Below are 24,459 nucleotides of genomic sequence, written 5' to 3' on the forward strand. Positions count from 1 at the left end.
TAGAATGTACACAAAAAGATGCCAATCAGTGGTGGGGTCAGGATTATACAGAGCATTTGACTAGTAAGCACGAGACAACTAGTCCTGTAGTGATAATCTCCTGCTGATAAAACACTGATTGTATTGAAACACCCACAGCCTAGTAAGTGACACGTGGATGGAATCAGGGTCTCACCCTCAACATCAGTGTGGGTTCCAGCGCTTAGACACCTACTGAGTATTAAGTTATCACTTATCCTGTGAATAGGTGAGAACTTTGTATTCACCATAGAACCGCTTTAAGACTTTTAAAAGAACTCTGTCCAATCTGGAAATCAGAGGTGGTCTAAGATGGTAAGTAGACTTTCCCAATATAATCTCTTAAGGCCGCTTTACACGCTGCAACATCACTAGCGATCACACCCATCCCCGTCGTTTGTGCTTCACGGGCAAATCGCTGCTCGTGGTGAACAATATCACTGGCAGGCGTCACACGAACTTACCTTCCAAACGATGTCGCTGTGGCCGGAGAACAACCTATTTTCTAAGGGGGCGGTTCGTGCGGCGTCACAGCGACGTCACACAGCAGCCCACCAATAAAAGCGGAGGGGCAGAGAGCAGCCGCATTAACGACACACCCACCTCGTTGCCGGAGGACGCAGGAACGCTGTTGTTCGTCGTTCCCGGGATGTCACAAGTAGCGATGTGTGCTGCCTCAGGAACGACGAACAACCTACGTCCAGAACGAGCAACGATATTTGGAAAATGAACGACATGTCAACGATCAACGATTTGGTGAGTATTTCTGATCGTTAGCGGACGCTCGTAGGTGTCACACGCAACAACGTCGCTAACGAGGCCGGATGTGCGTCACGAATTCCGTGATCCCATAGATATCTCGTTAGCGATATCGTTGTGTGTAAAGCGGCCTTTATACAGTGCCTACAAGTAGTATTCAACCCCCTGCAGATTTAGCAGGTTTGATAAGATGCAAATAAGTTAGAGCCTGCAAACTTCAAACAAGAGCAGGATTTATTAACAGATGCATAAATCTTACAAACCAACAAGTTATGTTGCTCAGTTAATAAATTTTCAACATAAAAGTGTGGGTCAATTATTATTCAACCCCTAGGTTTAATATTTTGTGGAATAACCCTTGTTTGCAATAACAGCTAATAATCGTCTTTTATAAGACCTGATGAGGCCGGCACAGGTCTCTGGAGTTATCTTGGCCCACTCCTCCATGCAGATCTTCTCCAAGTTATCTAGGTTCTTTGGGTGTCTCATGTGGACTTTAATCTTGAGCTCCTTCCACAAGTTTTCAATTGGGTTAAGGTCAGGAGACTGACTAGGCCACTGCAACACCTTGATTTTTTCCCTCTTGATCCAGGCCTTGGTTTTCTTGGCTGTGTGCTTTGGGTCGTTGTCTTGTTGGAAGATGAAATGACGACCCATGTTAAGATCCTTGATGGAGGAGCGGAGGTTCTTGGCCAAAATCTCCAGGTAGGCCGTGCTATCCATCTTCCCATGGATGCGGACCAGATGGCCAGGCCCCTTGGCTGAGAAACAGCCCCACAGCATGATGCTGCCACCACCATGCTTGACTGTAGGGATGGTATTCTTGGGGTCGTATGCAGTGCCATCCAGTCTCCAAACGTCACGTGTGTGGTTGGCACCAAAGATCTCGATCTTGGTCTCATCAGACCAGAGAACCTTGAACCAGTCTGTCTCAGAGTCCTCCAAGTGATCATGAGCAAACTGTAGACGAGCCTTGACATGACGCTTTGAAAGTAAAGGTACCTTACGGGCTCGTCTGGAACAGAGACCATTGCGGTGGAGTACGTTACTTATGGTATTGACTGAAACCAATGTCCCCACTGCCATGAGATCTTCCCGGAGCTCCTTCCTTGTTGTCCTTGGGTTAGCCTTGACTCTTCGGACAAGCCTGGCCTCGGCACGGGTGGAAACTTTCAAAGGCTGTCCAGGCCGTGGAAGGCTAACAGTAGTTCCATAAGCCTTCCACTTCCGGATGATGGTCCCAACAGTGGAGACAGGTAGGCCCAACTCCTTGGAAAGGGTTTTGTACCCCTTGCCAGCCTTGTGACCCTCCACAATCTTGTCTCTGATGGCCTTGGAATGCTCCTTTGTCTTTCCCATGTTGACCAAGTATGAATGCTGTTCACAAGTTTGGGGAGGGTCTTAATTAGTCAGAAAAGGCTGGAAAAAGAGATAATTAATCCAAACATGTGAAGCTCATTGTTCTTTGTGCCTGAAATACTTCTTAATACTTTAGGGGAACCAAACAGAATTCTGGTGGTTTGAGGGGTTGAATAATAAATGACCCTCTGAATAGAATAAACTTTTCACAATTTTTTAAAAAAAAAAAAAGAAAGAAATAACATTCTTTTTTGCTGCAGTGCATTTCACACTTCCAGGCTGATCTACAGTCCAAATGTCACAATGCCAAGTTAATTCCGAATGTGTAAACCTGCTAAATCTGCAGGGGGTTGAATACTACTTGTAGGCACTGTATATCTATTGTTTCCTGAATGACTGTCCCATTTAAGAAAAATCTTTCACTTACCGGTTCGATTTTCAGTGCACTTCTGTAGCTGCCAAACAAAGAGGCTTGGGCTTTTAAGAAAGCTCGTGCCACCCCATCTCCTGTTGTTGTGGATACTTTTCTCAGTCTGTTCTTTAATGCATTTAACTGTAAAATAAAGAAAGACCCAAAATATTAAATTAGAGAAAACAAACCCTACTAATAATATAACAAATTGGAAAATCAAAGTCAAAGTAAATAGGATACTTAAAACAGTGCGACAAGGAGTTGCCCGATGAAACAAGTCACCAACTATCCGTAGCCTCAGAGAATGAATAATTAATAATAATTAATCATTTCGGGCATGCGTATTTTTTGAGCATACGTACTACTGCTCTAGTCAAATAGGGGTAAACAATGCCATGTAGAGGGATACAATTCCCCGATCAGAGCAGATCCTTGCGGGTGGCATTCTAGCGATCAATAAGTTATCCATTTACCTGTGGTAGGTGATAAATTGTCTTCACCGGAAAACTCCTTTAATAATAATTTTGCTTACATTAACATGGTGTCTCTATTTTAGCCAATTTTGCACTCCAAAAGTCAAGTAAGCGCTCCTTCCTTTCCAAGCCCTGCCGTGCACCAAAACAGTAGATTTCCCCCATATATAGAGCATCAGTGTACACAGGAAAAATTGGACAACAAACTGTACAATCCACTTTCTCTGATTACTCTGGTGAAAATATGGAACTAAAGCAACATTTTTGTGGCAACAATGTCTTAACTTTTTCCCATGGCTCAACGTAAGAAAATTCTGTGAAGCACCTGGGGGTTCAAGTTGCTTACTACACCTCTAGCTAAATTCCTTGAGGTGTGTAATTTCCAAAATGGGGTCACTTGTTGGGGTTTTCACTCTTTAGGCACATCAGAAACTCTGCAAATGCAACATACCGTCCGCAATCTATTTCAGACAATTTTAAATTCCGAAAGTCAAATGGTGCTCCTTCCCTTCTGAGCCCTGTCATGCGCCAAAACAGTAGTTTTACCCCACATATGGGGTATCGATGTATTCAGGACAAATTGTTTTGATAATTTTCTCCTGCTACAATTGTGAAATGCAAAATTTGGGGTTAAAGCACTATTTTTGTTGGAAAAAGTTAAATTCTCATTTTTTCCTTCTACATTGCTTTAGATCTTGTGAATCACCTGAAGGGTTAAAGGGAACCTGTCACCACTTTTTTGGTCTATAAGCTGCAGCCTCCACCTCCGGGCTCTTATATACAGAAGTCTAACAAGAGCCCAGGCCGGGGGTATAACATAAAAAACAGTTTATAGTAGTTACCTAACGGTCGCGTGGAAGGCCTAATGGGCGTCTCCGTTGTCCGGTGCCGGCGCCTCCTCTTTGTCCTCTTTCTGAAGCCTGTGTGCATGATGCGTCTATGTCATACACACTCGCCGGTCCTGCACAGGCGCACTACAGTACTTTGATCAGCCCTGCTCAGGGCAGATCAAAGTGCGCCTGCTCAGGACCTGAATGCAGGCAAGTGTGTATGATGTCGGACCCGTCATGCACCGCGGCTAGAGAAGGAGAACAAAGATGACCAAAAGAGGCGGCACCGGTGCACGGAGACGCCCATAAGGCCCACCGCGTGACAGTTAGGTAAGTATTATAAAGTGTTTTTTATGTTATACCCCCGGAATGGGCTCTTATATACAGCATGTTAGAATGCTGTATATAAAAGAGCCGGGTGATGGCGGCCGCAGCTCATAGGCCATAAAAGTGGTGACAGGTTCCCTTTAATAAACTTCTTGAATGTGGTTTTGCGCACTTTGAGCGGTGCAGTTTTTAAAATGATTTCTTTTTGGGTATTTTCTGTCACATAGGCCCCTTACAATCACTTCAAATGTGATGTGGTCCCTAAAAAAAAATATTTTGTCAATTTTGTTGGAAACCATGAGAAATTGCAGATAAAGCTTTAACCCTTTTAACGTCATAACAAAAATAAAAATTTGTTTAAAAAATGGTGCTGATGTAATGGAGACCTTGTGACAAATATTATTTATTAACAATTTTGTGTGATATAACTATTTGGTTTAAGGAAATAAAAAAATGAAAGTTGAAAAATTTAAACATTTTCCAAAATTTTGTCAAATTTCGTATTTCTTCATAAATAAACACAAATAATATGGACCAAAATTTACCACTAAAATGAAATACAATGTGTCACAAAAAAAAACAAAAATCTCAGTACCACTGGGATCTGTTCTAGAGTGGAGCACTGGCAGCCAGATTGGTGTGTCAGGTCTCTAAAAGGAGAAATGTTTTCCCCTTAGACCCCACGATAGCTTCTCATACAGGCAGATCAGATCTCATACTTTGCACTGACGAGTGGCAATCACCCCGAAACACCGAGTCTGCAAATTGACGTTCTGATCTGGCATAAATCCTAAGTCATATGAAAAGGCTTGCTAAATGTTCACTTTTGACTTTTAGGATTGCTACCTCCAATAGGTGGCACTAGAGTTTGTCTCCTTCCTCCCTGAAAAGACAATTTGAATAGCAAATAAAGTGGTCAGAATTGAAAAAAATTGGCGTGAAAGGGTTAATGGTAAGTCGAAACTACAAGTGTGTCACAGTCGACACTAATAACACACCAATAAACAACACATACAGAATCTTCATGCCAATCATAAACTAAAGCAGATATCAGTAATTAAAGGTGCCGTCTTTGACGAACTCATTCATCTGAAATATTTGCCGTTTAAAATAGAAATGTCATTTTTTGCAGATTTTCCTTGAAGTCGGCTTAAGTCAGAAACACTTACAGCTAAGTGAGGTCGCACCAGCACACGAACGGATCAAACTGATATGTAGTGCAAGTCTTCCTCCCAGCCCCACGTAAATATCACGAAAGGTTATTTTAATTAAGCAAGAATGTGCATGGAACCTTTGAGAAAATTAATGTGACCACTGAGAATCGCACCATTAGGATAATGCAGGATATTTTGTCACTTAATTCACTGTCCGGCCATAATTAACTTAAGTCGTTACAGCAATTTGGATCCATTTCCATTGAAAATAATCTGGGGTATAATACTAAAAATAACATAAGATTTAGGGTTGTGCCATAAGCTCCTCATTTTTTGCTCTAACAATATGGGATGTATTTTTTTTTCTTCTTTCCATGAAATATGAAATAGTACCTCCCCTAACAGGTATGCAACTAGGGAGCGGGCTCAGGACCAGAGCCTACACTATACCCAAGAGATGCCGGCTGTGAAACATCTAGGGAGCGGGCTCAGGACCAGAACCTACACTATACCCAAGAGATGCCGACTGTGTAACATCTAGGGAGCGGGCTCAGGACCAGAGCCTACACTATACCCAAGAGATGTCGGCTGTGAAACATTTGGGAGCGGGCTCAGGACCAGAGCCTACACTATACCCAAGAGATGCCGGCTGTGAAACATCTAGGGAGCGGGCTCAGGACCAGAACCTACACCATACCCAAGAGATGCCGACTGTGTAACATCTAGGGAGCGGGCTCAGGACCAGAGCCTATACTATACCTAAGAGATGTCGGCTGTGAAACATTTGGGAGCGGGCTCAGGACCAGAGCCTACACTATACCCAAAAGATGTCGGCTGTGTAACATCAAGGGAGCGAGGTCAGGACCAGAGCCTACACTATATCCAAGAGATGTCGGCTGTGAAACATTTGGGAGCGGGCTCAGGACCAGAGCCTACACTATATCCAAGAGATGTCGACTGTGAAACATCTAGAGAGCGGGCTCAGGACCAGAGCCTACACTATACCCAAGAGATGTCGGCTGTGTAACATCTACGGAGCGGGCTCAGGACCACAGCCTACACTATACCCAAGAGATGTCGGCTGTGTAACATGTAGGGAGTGGGCTCAGGACCACAGCCTACACTATACCCAAGAGATGTCGGCTGTGAAACATCTAGGGAGCTGGCTCAGGACCACAGCCTACACTATACCCAAGAGATGTAGGCTATGTAACATCTAGGAAGCAGGCTCAGGACCACAGCCTACACTATACCCAAGAGATGTCAGCTGTGAAACATCTAGGGAGCGAGCTCAGGACCACAGCCTACACTATATCCAAGAAATGTGTAACGCCAGCCTGGATCCACAGACTCAGACTGGCTGTAATGGACAGGCTAAAGGAAAGCCGCTTAAAAAGCAGGACCCCGAGAACCTGAAACCCTTTAACCCCTATACAGGGATTTGGAATTACACAGGGCCCTGGAGATCACTACCTGTGGAAGGCTGCAGTTCGATGAGAGTAGTAGCCAGGCAGGGTCGAACCGGGAAATACAAAACAGGGACAAAATCACGCAGGCAAGGACATAAACAGAAAACAAAGCAGAGGTCAAATCCGGATCGGGCAGCAAGGTACAGAAACATCAGGCAGGAGAGGCAGTCAGGAAACAAGCAGAAGTCAGAACACCAGAATCACTGAACAGAAGAGATTGATACAAGTAAAATATATCTTTGTACCGTGTTAGCCAGTAGAGATAAAAAATTGTGTTATGTATAAATATGTGACTCTTCAGATTTTGTGTTATATTGAGCCTGAAGAAGAGACCTGAGTAGTCTCGAAAGCTTGCTATTATTACCATCTTTTCAGTTAGCCATTAAAAGGTATCAACCACTGAGGACTTCAGTTCTTTTAAACAATTTTTTAAACAGAACAGGGCAGCACAGGAACCAGGAATACAGAACTATCTCTGGTAGTGGTTAGCAGACAGCAGGGAGAATAAGAAGGTTGTGGTTTCTTCTCATTGGCTATAGCTGAATGATGATAACTTCAGCTGGAAGATACACTCCACCTATAGTCAGCCAGTGGTACCGCAGGTCCCAGGGAAACCCAGCTTAGTGGATGAGCGGAGCCTTCGCCCACCAGAGCCACTGGCACCAATTCCTCTCCCATCCCCAGCATGATGGGAACACGGCGTTACCTGGCGATCGTAGCAGAAGTCACAGGAGCGGACTCCGGTGGGGACATGACAGGATGTCAGCTGTGTAACATATAGGGAGTGGGCTCAGTACCAGTGCCTACACTATACCCAAGAGATGTCGGCTGTGTAACATATAGGAAGTGAGCCCAGAAGCAGAGCTGAGCCTGCACTATTTCCAAGAGATGTTGCCTGTGTAACATCTAAGAAGCGGGTTCAGGAGCAGAGCCTGCACTATACCCAAAAGATGTTGGCTGTGTAACATCCAGGGAGTGGGCTTAGGAGCAGAGCCTAGAGATGTCGGCTGTGTAAAATGTAAGAAGTGGGCTCAGGAGCACAGCTTACCCTATATCTGGCAGATATCGGCTGTGTAACATCTACAAATCGGGCTCAGGAGCAGATCTCACACTATACCCAAGAGATGTCGGCTGTCTAACATCTAGGGAGCGGACTCAAGAATAGAGCCTGCCCTATACCCAAGAGATGATGCCTGTGTAATATCTAGGAAGCAGGCTCAGGAGCAGAGCCTGCACTGTACCCAAGAGATGACGCCTGTGTAATATCTAGGAAGCAGGCTCATGAGCAGAACCTGCACTATACACAAGAGATAATGCTTCTGTAATATCTAGGAAGCGGGTTCATCAGCAGAGCCTGCACTATACCCAAGAGATGACGCCTGAGTAATATTTAGGAAGTAGGCTCATGAGCAGAGCCTACACTATACACAAGAGATAGTGCCTCTGTAATATCTAGGAAGTGGGCTCAGGAGCAGATCCTGCACTATACCCAACAGATGATGGCTGTGTAACATCTAGAAGGCGGGCTCAGTAGCCGAGGCTGCACTATATCTGGCATGTCGCCTGTGTAACATCTAGAAATCTGGCTCAAGAGCAGAACCTGCACTATACCCAATAGATGATGCCTGTGTAATATTTAGGAAGCAAGTTCAGGTGCAGAGTTGGCGTGGAGGAGTTTTTCTTCACCATGGAGAGAATCCTACCATCATCCACCACTGTTGTATTTTGTGGATGTTTTGGCTTTTTTCAGTTTCCAATCTCACCAGTGCCTTTTTTTTTTGTTTTTTTGCAGAATGTACCAAACTGTTGATTTGGCCATTCCTAACATTTCTGCTATCTCTCTCATCTACTGTAATTCTTCTTTTTTTCAGCCTAATGATGGTCTATTTCTCTTCTATTGAGAGCATCTTTTACCACATGTTGTGGATCCACAGTATCCGCTTCCAAATGCAACACCAGAAATCAGCTCCAGACCTTTTGATGATGAATTAATGAGGGAATACCATATCCAGCCCATTAAAGAGCAGTTGAGATAATTGTCCAATTATTTTTGGTTTCTTGAAAAAAAAAGGCAGCCGCATATTAAAGAGCTAGAAATATCAAAAAACTGACCCGCACATCCAACAAATGTGAACAGGTGCTAACTGAAAAAACATAGTAACTATAAATGCATAGAGTCGCACACTGAAAAAGCCAAAAATGTACAAGGGAAAATATGGCACTGCATTACTGCAAAAGAGAGATATTTAGTTTATGTATTGGCCAATGCATGTAAGCCCGGAGACCAACGGCAAGGTATATCTCTGTAATCCGGGAACCTAACTTAAAATGCCACTATCTAGGTTAAAAACATCCTTATCTGGGCAAAATGCCACTATTTGGACTACAAACCTCCATGTATGGGCAGCTAGGCTCCTACTATAATGGTTATGAACACAGCCAGGTCTTAGGGCGGAGTGCCCAGTCAGAAAAAGACTCACTAGAAATATCAAAAAACTGACCCGCACATCCAACAAATGTGAACAGGTGCTAACTGAAAAAAATAGTAACTATAAATGCATACAGTCGCACACTGAAAAAGCCAAAAATGTACAAGGGAAAATATGGCACTGCATTACTGCAAAAGAGAGTCTTTTTCTGACTGAGCACTCCGCCCTAAGACCTGGCTGTGTTCATAACCATTATAGCAGGAGCCTAGCTGCCCATACATGGAGGTTTGTAGTCCAAATAGTGGCATTTTTCCCAGATAAGGATGTTTTTAACCTAGATAGTGGCATTTTAAGTTAGGTTCCCGGATTACAGAGATATACCTTGCCGTTGGTCTCTGGGCTTACATGCATTGGCCAATACATAAACTAAATATCTCTCTTTTGCAGTAATGCAGTGCCATATTTTCCATTGTACATTTTTGGCTTTTTCAGTGTGCGACTGTATGCATTTGACATTATGACTATGACATTAAATAGATAAATAATGTGAACAGAGCCTAATCCAAAGGGGATTTTTGCCCACATTCACAACATTTCCATGGATTCCTACAGGAAGAGCAGAAAATTAGCCTTAGCTCTACTAAATGACAATTTAACACTGCCTCTACGTTCAGTAGAATATAATGCTAATGTGTGAATGCAGGCTTATAATTCTGGAGACTGGCTACATGTGAACACAGCCTTTTTCTTCTTAAAGCATCTTCAGTAAAATCCATGCTTTATATTACTGAAGTAAAACCTCACAACTGTTTCATGTTACATTATCAACTTGGGGAAAAAATCCAAACACTTCAATTGGCAGCGACTAGGTGTCTCCGCACAGTCTAGCTTTCCATTCACAAGAGATGAGCGAACTCGTGAAGGTTCGGCTCGACGGCTGCAGTTGAACCGAACCTCCACTGTTTCGAACTTCACCTGAACTACAATGGAAGTCACCAACTGGCAGGTCAAGTCTCCGCCCACATATGGTCAACCATAAGCAGAATACTTCCGGAGGAGGGTGGACGGGGTTTTTCTATTTCTTTGAGGGAGAGGGAGTTGCACTCTACATCTGATCACGCTGTTGTTACCCCCAGTGCTAGCCATTCAAACCCTACAAACAGCTCCCACTAGGCTGAGCAACGAGCATACCTAAGAACAGTGTTGCTCGTGCGAGTAGTCAGTATACGTAATGCATCCAAACTTCAAACTCAGTTTTGTTTGTTTTTTTTCAAAGTCAGTGTTCGGTTCATAAAACAAACATCAAGTTCGCTCATCTCTACTGTTCACTGGCTGATGGATGTCACATGTAATCAGCCTTGGGCAGCAGAAACGTCGAGACTATACAGGAAAAGGGAAGAGGACTTTGCCTCTTTGCCCAAATTTTCTTTAGCCAAACTCCAAACTCAAACTATCAAGATAAAGCATGTTCCAGAGCTTATTGTTATTGCACTGGCTGCCCATACATTATAGGATCCAATTTAAATTGCTTGTTCTCACACACAAAGTTCTTTACAACATGGCACCCCTCTACCTCTCCCCCCTCTTCTCTGTCTATCACCCTACCCGTTCTCTACTCTCTACAAACGACCTTACTAACATCCACACTAATCCGAACCTCCCACTCCCGGCTTCAAGACTTCTCCCGAGCTGCACCAACCCTCTGGAATGATCTACCCCAAGAAACTAGGGCGATCCACAACTTGCACAGCTTCAGACGCTCCTTAAATTAAAAACACATCTTTTTTATGGGGGCCTATCACCCTTCCTAATATAAGAACATTAATTCTCCTTCAAACTCAATTGAACCCAAACCAGCACAAAGCTGGTGACTGGCTCATGCAGGTTTTATCTATCCCCACATATTTTTGGAGCTGGCAGGACCATCGTTATAAAAAAGCACTTGAACCATGTGTCACCCCCATCTCACCACATTGTAGATTGTAAGCTCTTACGAGCAGGGTTGTCTTAATTTTTGCTTGAATTATTGTATCTTCTATAAGTATCACTTATGTTTGTTTCTATATGAACCTCTGAATTGTAAAGCGCTGCGGAATATGTTGGCACTATAGAAATAAAGATTATTATTACAGTTCTGTCTGAATACAGACATCCATTCAAAAAGAGTAGCTGGCAAGTTAGAGGAAGAGAATCAGGACTGATCCTGGGCATATTAGACATATTAGGTATGAAAGCCCAAATCAGCTTTAAGTTATTTATGAGGATTAATTATAGAATGGTAGAGTTGGAATGGACCTCAAGAGCTATAAGGTCCAACCCCCTGTGAGTGCAGGCTTTCCTAAATAATCCCAGCTATATGTTTATCCAGTTTCCGATTGAAGATTTCTATTGATAGAGAGCTCACTACCTCCCGTGGTCGCCTGTTCCACTCCCTGACCGCCCTTAATGCCTCCAGTGGTCGCCTGTTCCACTCCCTGACTGCCCTCACTGCCTCCCGTGGTCGCCTGTTCCACTCCCTGACTGCCCTCACTGCCTCCCGTGGTAGCCTGTTCCACTCCCTGACTGCCCTCACTGTCAGAAAGTTTTTCCTAATGTCTAATCTGAATCTCCTTCCTTTAAGTTTCATCCCGTTGCTTCTTGTACTTCCTTGTGCCAATGAGAATAGGGTAGTTCCCTCTGCACTGTGACTTCCTTTTAGATATTTGTAGACCGCTATTAAGTCTCCTCTCAGCCCTTCTCTTTTTTAGCATCCCCAGTTCTTTTAGCCGTTCTTCATATGACATGGTTTGCAGACCTTCTACCATCTTGGTTGCTCTTCTCGGGACTTGCTCCAATATATCGATGTCTTTCTTGAATTGGGAACTGTACACAGTATTCCAAGGTGGGGTCTGACCAGGGCAGAGTATAGGGGAATAATTACCTCTCTTGATCTAGATTCAATGCTTGTCTTGAATCATCCCAGAACTTATCCCAGATTAGGCCAGACCTTTAATCTAAAATTACAAGTACAGTTAGGTCCAGAAATATTTGGACAGTGACACAATTTTCGCGAGTTGGGCTCTGCATGCCACCACATTGGATTTGAAATGAAACCTCTACAACAGAATTCAAGTGCAGATTGTAACGTTTAATTTGAAGGTTTGAACAAAAATATCTGATAGAAATTGTAGGAATTGTACACATTTCTTTACAAACACTCCACATTTTAGGAGGTCAAAAGTAATTGGACAAATAAACCAAACCCAAACAAAATATTTTTATTTTCAATATTTTGTTGTGAATCCTTTGGAGGCAATCACTGCCTTAAGTCTGGAACCCATGGACATCACCAAACGCTGGGTTTCCTCCTTCTTAATGCTTTGCCAGGCCTTTACAGCCGCAGCCTTCAGGTCTTGCTTGTTTGTGGGTCTTTCCGTCTTAAGTCTGGATTTGAGCAAGTGAAATGCATGCTCAATTGGGTTAAGATCTGGTGATTGACTTGGCCATTGCAGAATGTTCCACTTTTTTTGCACTCATGAACTCCTGGGTAGCTTTGGCTGTATGCTTGGGGTCATTGTCCATCTGTACTATGAAGCGCCGTCCGATCAACTTTGCGGCATTTGGCTGAATCTGGGCTGAAAGTATATCCCGGTACACTTCAGAATTCATCCGGCTACTCTTGTCTGCTGTTATGTCATCAATAAACACAAGTGACCCAGTGCCATTGAAAGCCATGCATGCCCATGCCATCACGTTGCCTCCACCATGTTTTACAGAGGATGTGGTGTGCCTTGGATCATGTGCTGTTCCCTTTCTTCTCCAAACTTTTTTCTTCCCATCATTCTGGTACAGGTTGATCTTGGTCTCATCTGTCCATAGAATACTTTTCCAGAACTGAGCTGGCTTCATGAGGTGTTTTTCAGCAAATTTAACTCTGGCCTGTCTATTTTTGGAATTGATGAATGGTTTGCATCTAGATGTGAACCCTTTGTATTTACTTTCATGGAGTCTTCTCTTTACTGTTGACTTAGAGACAGATACACCTACTTCACTGAGAGTGTTCTGGACTTCAGTTGATGTTGTGAATGGGTTCTTCTTCACCAAAGAAAGTATGCGACGATCATCCACCACTGTTGTCATCTGTGGACGCCCAGGCCTTTTTGAGTTCCCAAGCTCACCAGTCAATTCCTTTTTTCTCAGAATGTACCCGACTGTTGATTTTGCTACTCCAAGCATGTCTGCTATCTCTCTGATGGATTTTTTCTTTTTTTTCAGCCTCAGGATGTTCTGCTTCACCTCAATTGAGAGTTCCTTAGACCGCATGTTGTCTGGTCACAGCAACAGCTTCCAAATGCAAAACCACACACCTGTAATCAACCCCAGACCTTTTAACTACTTCATTGATTACAGGTTAACGAGGGAGACGCCTTCAGAGTTAATTGCAGCCCTTAGAGACCCTTGTCCAATTACTTTTGGTCCCTTGAAAAAGAGGAGGCTATGCATTACAGAGCTATGATTCCTAAACCCTTTCTCCGATTTGCATGTGAAAACTCTCATATTGCAGCTGGGAGTGTGCACTTACAGCCCATATTATATATATAATTGTATTTCTGAACATGTTTTTGTAAACAGCTAAAATAACAAAACTTGTGTCACTGTCCAAATATTTCTGGACCTAACTGTATGCTTTATACAACCCACACCCCAAACCATTACCTTTTAGAATTTAATAAACATCCTGACAAAACAGCAAGGGACGGTACAGTGCCATATTCATGCTCATCAAGCATGTGATAGACAACAGTGTGCAAACTCTTGGACAGGTGGGGAATTTATACATCCCACGCACAAATTGAGCGTTGAATACTTTATAGGTCTTTACGTCTTCCAAGGTGAATCAACAAATAGGTAAAGTTGATATAAGACATTTAAGATAAGAGCAGCAAACAACCCATAGCCGGCGTCTGGTCATGCATAACTAAATTCCTGATAGTTTTTAATAATTCAAATCACTGGGGTAAGCACATGAAAGGCTGAGCAGAAAATAACAGTATCTTTGGTAGCATCACTGACATTTCCATCCTTTGAAACACATCATCCTAACCCCTTTGCTTCTGGCTTCTCAAAGGCTCTGCTCCACCTGTGCATTATTACGCACTTAACCCCGACTGACCTCCCTCTTTCATTGTCGAGGTGTGTAATTACTCCATATTCACAAAGCCACACTTTTCAGGTGCAAGTACAGATCTCCTAATGATCTAATTACCATTTACACAAAAGGTGAATGCTCACTCATTGAAACTGAGCAAATATCAACCGGACACCTTCTCACACATGCAGATTGCAAATCACTGGTGCGTCACATGATGTCTTAGTTCTTTGTAGCTGGAAATGTAGCCGTAAATAAATAATCGCTTCTTTTTCATATCCCGCAGTTTACTTTATTCTCCCCCCACCCCAAAAAAAAATCGTTAGATGGTCAGTCCTGAAATGTGACACATTTTTTTAACATCTAGCATTAGCCTGCACCAAAGCTTTGTTTGATCAACCAAAAAAAAGCTGAAACAATTAAAATTGGAATCAATTTAAAAAAACTGTGACATTTAAATGCATTCATGATGGCTGCTAGAGAGGCTCTGAAGTTTGTCCGTAATCCATAGATGGGTTACTACAAGCCGAATTTAGCACACAAAACACAATGTGATGCCCCAATCAGGCTTGGACTGGCCCACGGGAGTACCGGTAAATCCCCTTGGCGGGCCCCTGTTCATGATTTTCTCTCCCACTTCCCTACATGAGCAGTAGTTGTTGGCTAAATGATTGTTTTCTTGATCTTTCAACAGATATTTGTCTCTCCCGCCTCCCAACTTGACCATTCCGGTGTTCTCTTTGACTCCTCTGACAGCAGCTGATCTCAGGGGTAACAAAAGCATCAACAGTCCAAAATATCTGTGGGAGATCAGTCGTGAGGCCCAAGTGCTACTGTGGGGTATTTAAAAAATTCTGTAATATGGTATCTCATCAAGCTCCTACTAGATTTATCTACATACATAACTTGAGGGATAAGCCCCCGTCACATTTAACGACTTACCAGCGATCCCGAAAACGATGTGACCTGATAAGTATCGCTGGTAAGTCGCTGGGAGGTCGCTGGTAAGATGTCACAAAGTCAGACCTTACCAACGATGCAGTAACGATCAGCGACCTATGTAACGATCTCGGCGGGCGTTGGGACTGTGTTAGGAGGTCGTTGGTAGGCGTCAAACACAGGGATGCGTCCTGCCCAGCAGGACATCGCCTTTAAAAAAAATGGTCCCAACCATTCATCAACGACTAGCGATCTCACAGCAGGGGCCTGATCGCTGGTAGGTGTCACACATAACGAGATCGCTGCTGCATCACGGAAACGGTGACGCAGCAACGATCTCGTTAGCGATCTCGTTGTGTGTGACGGGCCTATAGTGTAAAACTCAATCATAAACTTGAAGATAACATCTCATTATCTACTTAACAAGCTACCTAGTTTAGTTTAGGACTTTGTAAATAAGGGTCAGGTAATATTTTATGTGTCTAAAGAAAGTCAAAGTTATTGGGGGGTCATTGACACCCCAGTTCAAAACTGGGTCCCATTCAAGGAAACAGCTAGAACTCCATCAGAGTCTGAAGAATAGAAATTGAATAGGAGGAAAAATTTGGAGGATATCTAAAGGCCCTGTTACACGCGTCAATTTATTGTGCGATCGCACCCGCCCCCATCGTTTGTGCGTCACACGTACTTACCTTCCAAACGACCTCGCTATGGGCGGCGAACATCCTCTTCCTGAAGGGGGAGGGACGTTCGGTGTCACAGCGATGTCACTCAGCAGCCGCCCAATAGAAGCGGAGAGGCGGAGATGAGCGGGACGTAACATCCCGCCCACCTCCTTCCTTCCTCGTTGCCGGAGGACGCAGGTAAGCTGTGTTCATCGTTCCCGGGGTGTCACACGGAGCGATGTGTGCTGCCTCAGGAACGACGAACAACCTGCATCCAGGAATGTGACCGATATGAACGACGTGTCAACGAGCAACGATAAGGTGAGTATTTCTGCTCGTTCACAGTCGCTCGTAGCTGTCACACGCTGAGATATCTCTAACAATGCCGGATGTGCGTCACGGAATCCGTGACCCCGACGACATATCGTTCGATATATCGTACCGTGTAACATCCCCTTTAGGCTGCTTTCACACATCCGGTTTTTGCCGTCTGGCACAATCCGTCAAAAACACTGATTCAACGGTTTCGGCGAAAAAACGGATCCGTTGCATCAGTATCAGTTATAATACTGAGCATGCGCAGTTCAAAAAAACGGATCCGTCGTTGGATTCCATCATATGCCGGATGATGAAGGATCCGGCGTCCATAGGCTTCCATTATACAACATGCCGGACGGCGCCGGGTCCGGCTTGGTCCAGTTCTTTGCCGGAAACAAAAAATGCTTCATGCTGCGTCCTTTCCGGCTGCTGGACGAAGACATTTAGTCGGATCAGGCGGACGCCGCATGCAACGCAAAACCATCCGGCGCTAATACAAGTCTATGGGACATAAAACAGATCAGACGCCGGATCCGTTTTATCCGCAATTCGCCGGATTGTGCTGGACAGCGAAAAACGGATGCGTGAAAGCAGCCTAAAGTGGTTCGGTTTCCACAGACAGCAAAAATTTTAAAACCGGCAATCTAAAAAAAAAAAAAATCTGTTTTTTTCTTTTTTTCCTGATAGAAAAGCAAACATTTACAATTTGGAGACCTCTGGGAATATTCTAATGCAGAAAACTATAGCAACTTACCAGGAATAAAGGTTTTCATAATGAAAAAACCCTCTCAAATTTAGCAACATGTCACCATTATAGGAAAAAGAACATTTCGGCTGAGCATGTGTCTTCTGTATGGGGGGGAGAAGAGTAAATTGCTGTCAAACACCTCTGGATGCAGTTTATTCCCAGGGAGAAGAACAGAATTAGGAGATTAAATTCAAAATGGCCAATAAGACTGGCAAAAGTTGTGCAACCCCCATACACAAGAGATGGTCGGGTTGAGATGGCTTTACTTGATTCCAGTTCAAACTACTAACACTGACCTACAAAGCCGTCCATAACCTCAAAACCTTTCCCCTTCGTATATATCCGAACTAATCCCAAAATATCTTTCCTCATGTAATCTCTGGTCATCCCAAGACTTGCTCTTCTGCTCTACACTTATTCACTCCTCATCCAATCGCCTCCAAGACGAATATCCCCCATCCTTTGGAATCCTGCACCCCAACATATCCGATTATCCACCACGCTTGGATCCTTTATCCCCCATCTTTTGGAATTCTGCACCATCCGATTATCCACCACACTTGGATCCTTTATCCCCCATCCTTTGGAATCCTGCACCCCAACACATCCGATTATCCACCATGCTTGGATCCTTTATCCCCCATCCTTTGGAATCCTGAATCCCAACACATCCGATTATCCACCACGCTTGGATCCTTTTTCCCCCATCCTTTGGAATTCTGCACCCCAACACATCCGATTATCCACCATGCTTGGATCCTTTATCCCCCATCCTTTGGAATCCTGAACCCCAATACATCCGATTATCCACCACGCTTGGATCTTTAATCCCCTATCCTTAGGAATTCTAGACCCCAACACATCTGATTATCCACCACGCTTTGATCCTTTATCCCCCATCCTTTGCAATCCTGAACCACAACACATCCGATAATCCACCATGCCTGGATCCTTCACATGAAAGCTGACAGCCTGTAATAGCCACACTGCCACCTCAACACCACTGGAGCTATTGCAATCCCCCCTAACTACTGTCTCTTTCACCAGTATTCTGTAGAACGTAAGTCCACAAGGGCAAGGTCCTCTCCCCTCTGTGCCAGTCTGATAACAGAGAGTAGTGGAGGAAGGGTCTAATATCCGCGCCAAGGACTCAAAGGATCCAATGAAGAGATTAATGCTTCTTTTAATATCATGCACAGGTCTACGCATTTCAGGAGACGCAGCTCCCTTCTTCAGGACAACAGGCAGAAAAACATCAAATCTGAGATTTGATGAGATTTCCAATGAAGAGATTAATATTAGACCCTTCCTCCACTACTCTCTGTTATCAGCTTTCCTGGGGCTGCTGCCTTGGACCCGGATTCTTACATGCTTGCATAGTGGTTGTGACTGGCACAACCATCAGAGGTGAGTGTGATACTCCTTTTACCCCCTTCCATTGTTGGGGTAAGACCCTATTGCGCTTTGTTTTTCCACAGTTTCTGATCCTCTGTACCAGTCTGTCATTATTAGTTTACTGTAACCCATATATGTGTATTTTTTATGTAGCCCCGTCTCATGTACTGCACCATGGAATCAATGGTGCTATATAAATAAATATTATCAATGCCCACAAGCTATACTGTACACGACACTTCCAGGAAACCTTATCTTTTTGTATACTAAAAGGACATTTACACTACATTATTATTGTAAGCTTTCCAAGAACGCTCGTTCAAGTAGTCGATCGTCGGATGTTTAGTGCCGCCGGTAGACTGGTGTAGAAATTAAGAGCAGCAACAATTAACTTTTTTTTTTTACATCAGATTAGCCTCCAATTCCTAGATTGCTGATCTCCACCACCTTTAACTACTCTATAATACTGTGTTAATCCATTTACCACTCATCAACACCAGTCGACTCCTGCTGAGAACATATCCAGTCCATGGTGTAAGCTTTCCTCGTGCTACACTACGCTTATATTATTGGCTGAAATGACTGTTCATAGAAAAGAATCAATACATTTGACAAAATAAATGCTGTGTTTGCTAAGCCCAGTGGACAGCATGCTGACCGGGCAAATTCTTTAGGCACTTGTATGTCAGAGCGGTTTTCTGCGTATTGAGGTTAACAGCTTATTGGCTCAATTTGCTACAAACACAAATCTGCACTGGCTGCTAATAAGAGAACTATATTAATGTGCAATAATATCAGAGAGGCAATATCATTAAGACAATGGTGCCAAACATACAACCAATGTTATTAGGAATGATCATCAGTGTAAAGAAGAACAAGTAGTCCTGGAAGTGATGATCCGGCCCCCACAGAGCCCTGATCTCACATCATCCAGTCTGTCTGGGATTATAATACTATGACCTACTTTCATCTGCCCTAACTATTTCTAACTAACAATTTACTAATATACTTCTCCTACCTACCCTGTTCCTGTAAGCTTATCTCTTTGTGGTGCATATATTCCTATGTTGATGTTTTAGCTTTGAATACCTTCTCAGGGAGATATATGTACAGCCAGTTTTTCACTATTAATGTGACCCCTCTCATTTGTCCTATCTCCTCCTAATGAACACTTTCCCAATATACTTCTCCTACCTTGTTCCTGTCAGCTGATCTCTTTGTGGTGCATATAATCCTATGTTGATGTTTTCAAATCAAAAAAGGTCCGTGGAGACTCTGTTAGGAGTCTCGACACAGAAAATAGCCAGATATTCCTCTGGGAATGACCTAGGCAAGGAGTGGTTCTTTTTAAGGAGACCACCATAACCACCATATTAAGTGGCCCTTTTAGTCAATATCAAACTCTTTGATGAGTTTAAAGATATGACAAGGGAAATACCAAGGCCAGGTATCCATCCACAGACAGCTGTTTCGGGGTATTGCCCCTCATCAGTGTGGAGTAGGATTCTGGCTAGGTGGGAGTAATGCCTAGTAGACCAGTAACACAAAACAATCACTGATCTTGGGGAGACCAGCCAGAGAAAACACTGTCGGCAGCCGGCAAAGGCGCACAACACAGTGAAATCCTAGGTGCATTGCCCCCTGGGAAGTATTCAAATCAAAAAAGGTCCATGGAGATGATGTTTTAGCTTTGATCCTTCCAGTCTGGAGACTGGAATCGGACAAACTGAGAAGGCCACGTCAGTGGTAGGGGCGATTGACCGCAGTCTGGGCATGCATGTCCAGATCACATTTCACTCTAAACTCAACCTGATTTTCAGTATTGTGCTTTCATGTGACAAGTGCTGCGATGTGCAGGTCGTGCAATGTGATATACTATCTAATGATCGGTACATCGTAGTGCAGACTTCACTTTGCTTCACAGTCCGGTGATTTCATGTGACAAGCGCTGTGCTGTGCTAATCAATAGATAGTATATCACATCGCACGATCTACACATCCCTGTCCTTGTCCCATGAAAGCACTGCACTGTAAAATAGGCTTAGGGGTGCTTCACACATAGCGAGATCGCTACCGAAATCGCTGCTACGGCACGGTTTTGGTGACGCAACAGTGACCTCATTAGCGATCTCGCTGTGTGTGACACTGAGCAGCGATCTGGCCCCTGCTGCGAGATCGCTGCTCGTTACACACAGCCCTGGTTCGTTTTCTTCAAAGGCGCACTCCCGCTGTGACACACAGATCGCTGTGTGTGACAGCGAGAGAGCGACGAAATGAAGCGAGCAGGGAGCAGGAGCCGGCATCTGGCAGCTGCGGTAAGCTGTAACTAGGGTAAACATCGGGTAAACAAGGTGGTTAGATAGGACTAAGTGGCCATTTTCTTGAAGTCCATTGCGTCAATCTCCGCAGCCATTTTCTTGAAGTTCATCACATCAACCATGGGCGATTCAAAGGAGCCGGCAAACAGCTCAATGCACCCACCACTGAGACACCCCGTCTTGTGACACCCTAGCAGTCCGCCTGCATATCAATGGCGCCCACCGCGACACCCCCGAGTGTGTCTGTCACCCTGCATTTTATGACCGCACTCCACCACCGCTGCCTCGGTAAGCCATAACCATTTTGTAAGACGCACCCCCATTTTACTCCCAGTCTTGGGGGGGAAAGTGCGTCTTACAATCCGGAAAATACGGTATGTCCTGCAGGGGAACTAAATAATCTCAAGCAGATTTTCTGAAAGATTCCAACTGACCCAAGATGAAACAGCTTGTAATTAGCTTATATTTAGGAAATCAATGTAGAAGATCTACCCATAAAACGATCCCTTTCTACACAATAAAATCACTTTAAATAATTGCATTGCATAAAGCTACTCTCTAAGAAATGATAGGAATCACTTGCTTCAGCTGAGGAAATGTCCCAGTAATAACCCCCTGCTGATTTGCTGATGGGTTTGCAAGTTGTTCTTGACACACTGCTATCATAAGGGGAAGCAATTGAGATAGCAATATATATCAGAAGTGCTTTTTTAATGTATTTACTTTTACAGGGTCTATGCGATATGAGGGGAAAAAAGGTTTTTGCTTTTCTACTTTTTTGTGTGTGCCATGTCTGGTATTGTAGATCACAGCCATTTACTTTAATTGGACTGAAGTGCATAATAACACCCAGTAAGGAGTGGCAATATTCTAAAGTTTTTTTTTAAAAAACTAACAAAAATAAAGTTTTTTATATATATACATATATATATATATATATATATATATATATATATATATATACACATACAGCACAGACCAAACGTTTGGACACACCTTCTCATTCAAAGAGTTTTCTTTATTTTCATGACTCTGAAAATTGTAGATTCACATTGAAGGCATCAAAACTATGAATTAACACATGTGGAATGAAATACTTAACAAAAAAGTGTGAAACAACTGAAAATATGTCTTATATTCTAGTTTCTTCAAAGTAGCCACCTTTTGCTTTGATTACTGCTTTGCACACTCTTGGCATTCTCTTGATGAGCCTTAAAATTATTAGGTCAGATTTGAGGTCATCTGCGAAGGAGGATCTGATGGAGGCAATTCTATTTCTTACAACAAATTCATACACTGCACAAATGTTATTTACTATGTTTTTGTTGCAAACTATTTTTTGCCACTTACATAGTGTATTACATAGTTTATTATATAGTGTTATATATAACACTATGTAATACACTATGTAAGTGGCAAAAAATAGTTTTCAACAAAAACAGCAAATAATAACATTTAGTTAATGCTTATATTTAAGTGAAAAACTTATTGTAGTACAATGTGAGCATCAGACATTTAATCATTTTTATGGTGCAATAATCAAGATATTTAGATAGAACAAAATATATTTATTTGAATACATCGTTAGAACACTAAAAACTAATAAATTGTAAATATGTAATACAATATGTAAAATATATATATATATATATATATATATATATATATATAGACACACACACACAAGATATATGTAATCTACTGTATATTACATAGGGTATTACATATTTACAATTTATTACAGTTTGTGTTCTAAAGTTGTATTCCAATAAATATATTTTATGTTCTATCCAAATATCTTGATTATTGTATCATAAAATATTAAATGTCTGATGTTCACATACACATGTTCATGTACTACAATAAATTTTTCACTTAACTATAAGCAATTTATGTAGGAGTCGGAGTCGGAGTCGGTGCAAGGGAAATTGAGGAGTCTGAGTCGAAGGTTTGGCTTACCGACTCCCCAGCCCTGGTTTCCAGAGCTGCTCTGATCCTCTTCTCATTTACGTGACTTCTATTCCAACTGTCCAGATCACTCTATGCATGAACCGGAAGTCACTTTTACAGAGTTGGCCTATAGAGCTTCATACTGATATTTTCTAACACTCTATTATAAAAGCATAAAGCCCAGTGTGATCTGGAGAGTCAGAAAGGAAGTCACGTGAATAAGAAGAGGACTGGAGTGGTGCTGGAAATTGGAGAAGACATCAATCTGTGAGTGTATTAACACACTTACACTATATTACACGTAGCTCCGGCGTCCCTGTAGGGAAACCTACTCACTAGCGTGGCTCTGCTGTGTCCTCCCCGGCTCCCCCATGGTCAGCCACATGTGCTCCTGCTTCAATCTCCTCCCAGGGTCTGTGCATGCAGCACAGGTCATCACGGAGAAAGCTTAGGGGCACGCGTAAGCACACCTACCCACCTCTAAAAGGGTAGGTGTGCCATTTCCCGGAATAATTAAGGCATCATCCCACTTGGCAGGGTGCCTGTGCAACGCCTTTAGTTATTCTACCAGTCTGCTAGCTAGTTGTCAGGTCCCGTGCCCCTGTCTCGTCACCTATTACTAACTCTGCCTTCACATATCCATCTGTCCCTGCTGTGCTGACAATATCTGTCCATACCCACCTTTCCTGTCTGCCTCAGCCATCCCGATTGTGCTTGCGTCTGTGTCCCTACCGGAGTCCGTCTCCTGTCCTGGGGATCAGGTGCCACAGTCCCGGTCACTTCCCTGGGTGTGGTACCAGGCATCTGCCTCACGACAGGCGCTTAGTTATGCCCAACCTACTAAAGAGTAAGCCCAAGTTCCACCTGTGGTACAGTGTGTCCACTTGCACCCTCAGCAACACCAGCGGGGAGAGAAACATTACACACACATTTACCCAGGATTACTTAATAAATTATTGGGAGGGTTTCTTTAAGAATCTGGTGATTAAGGTCAAATGCCCATGGCCTTATTTTATGGTCTGAGCATGGACCGCAATGCTTGCACCGACCACTGGTCTGCCAGCCCAAACTAATGTCTATGAAGCTGTTAGTTCAGGTCCGGAGTTCTTTGGTTGGAGTCGGGCATTATGTTCTGTACATGATGTACATACAGACGTTGAGATGGAGTCAGCCTATAGGAACCAATGTGTGGTAGGAGATGTATCAATAAGCCTGCTTAGATTGGCGAAAACTACTTGTGTAGTTAGTGGCCAGATGGCCCTGTTTTTATTCTATTTTTCTGCTTTCTGTTTCTCTATGGGAAGAACAAAGTTGGTTAAGAAAGTTTTTAACTAATATACTCTGCGCCGGAGTGAACTTGTTGGTGCGCCTACTCATCTTAGGAAATGGAAAACAGAGGAGCCTATATACTACTGAAATTGTTACGGGGTCAACGACTGCAATTTTGCTGGCTACATAGAAACATCCATTGCTACAGATATTGTTTTATTTTTACATCTAATACTCACTTCGAATGCAAATTGCAAGTTTATCCAGTTTCTCAAGGAGGTGTTTTGCCTTTAAATTACATAAGATCAAATGAAAGAAAAAAGTAATCCGCTTCTGCGACTAATATAATTATAGAGAAGAGCAGGTATTTTGTTACACCGTCGCTGCTCTCGGTGTTCTGTTAACCTGCTAGAAAATGTCCTCTCAGCAAGTTTCCGTAACTTCAATTAGAAAGACTAATTATTATTTCAACAGAGCAAAGGAGTCTTTAATTAACAGT

General features: G+C 43.2%; 1 protein-coding gene across 4 annotated transcripts in view; it reads right to left on the reverse strand.

Moving 5' to 3' along the window:
- DENND1A (DENN domain containing 1A) overlaps nucleotides 1-24,459 on the reverse strand; it is a 924,202-nt gene that overhangs the window by 276,690 nt on the left and 623,053 nt on the right. For all 4 annotated transcript variants that reach the window (XM_075324120.1, XM_075324118.1, XM_075324119.1 and 1 more), the window contains exon 13: nucleotides 2,564-2,689. In XM_075324120.1, coding sequence (XP_075180235.1) covers nucleotides 2,564-2,689 — 126 coding nt within the window. The remainder of the gene's footprint in view (nucleotides 1-2,563; nucleotides 2,690-24,459) is intronic.

This window comes from Anomaloglossus baeobatrachus, chromosome 9, assembly GCF_048569485.1.
Source record: "Anomaloglossus baeobatrachus isolate aAnoBae1 chromosome 9, aAnoBae1.hap1, whole genome shotgun sequence".
Classification (NCBI taxonomy): Eukaryota; Metazoa; Chordata; class Amphibia; order Anura; family Aromobatidae; genus Anomaloglossus; species Anomaloglossus baeobatrachus.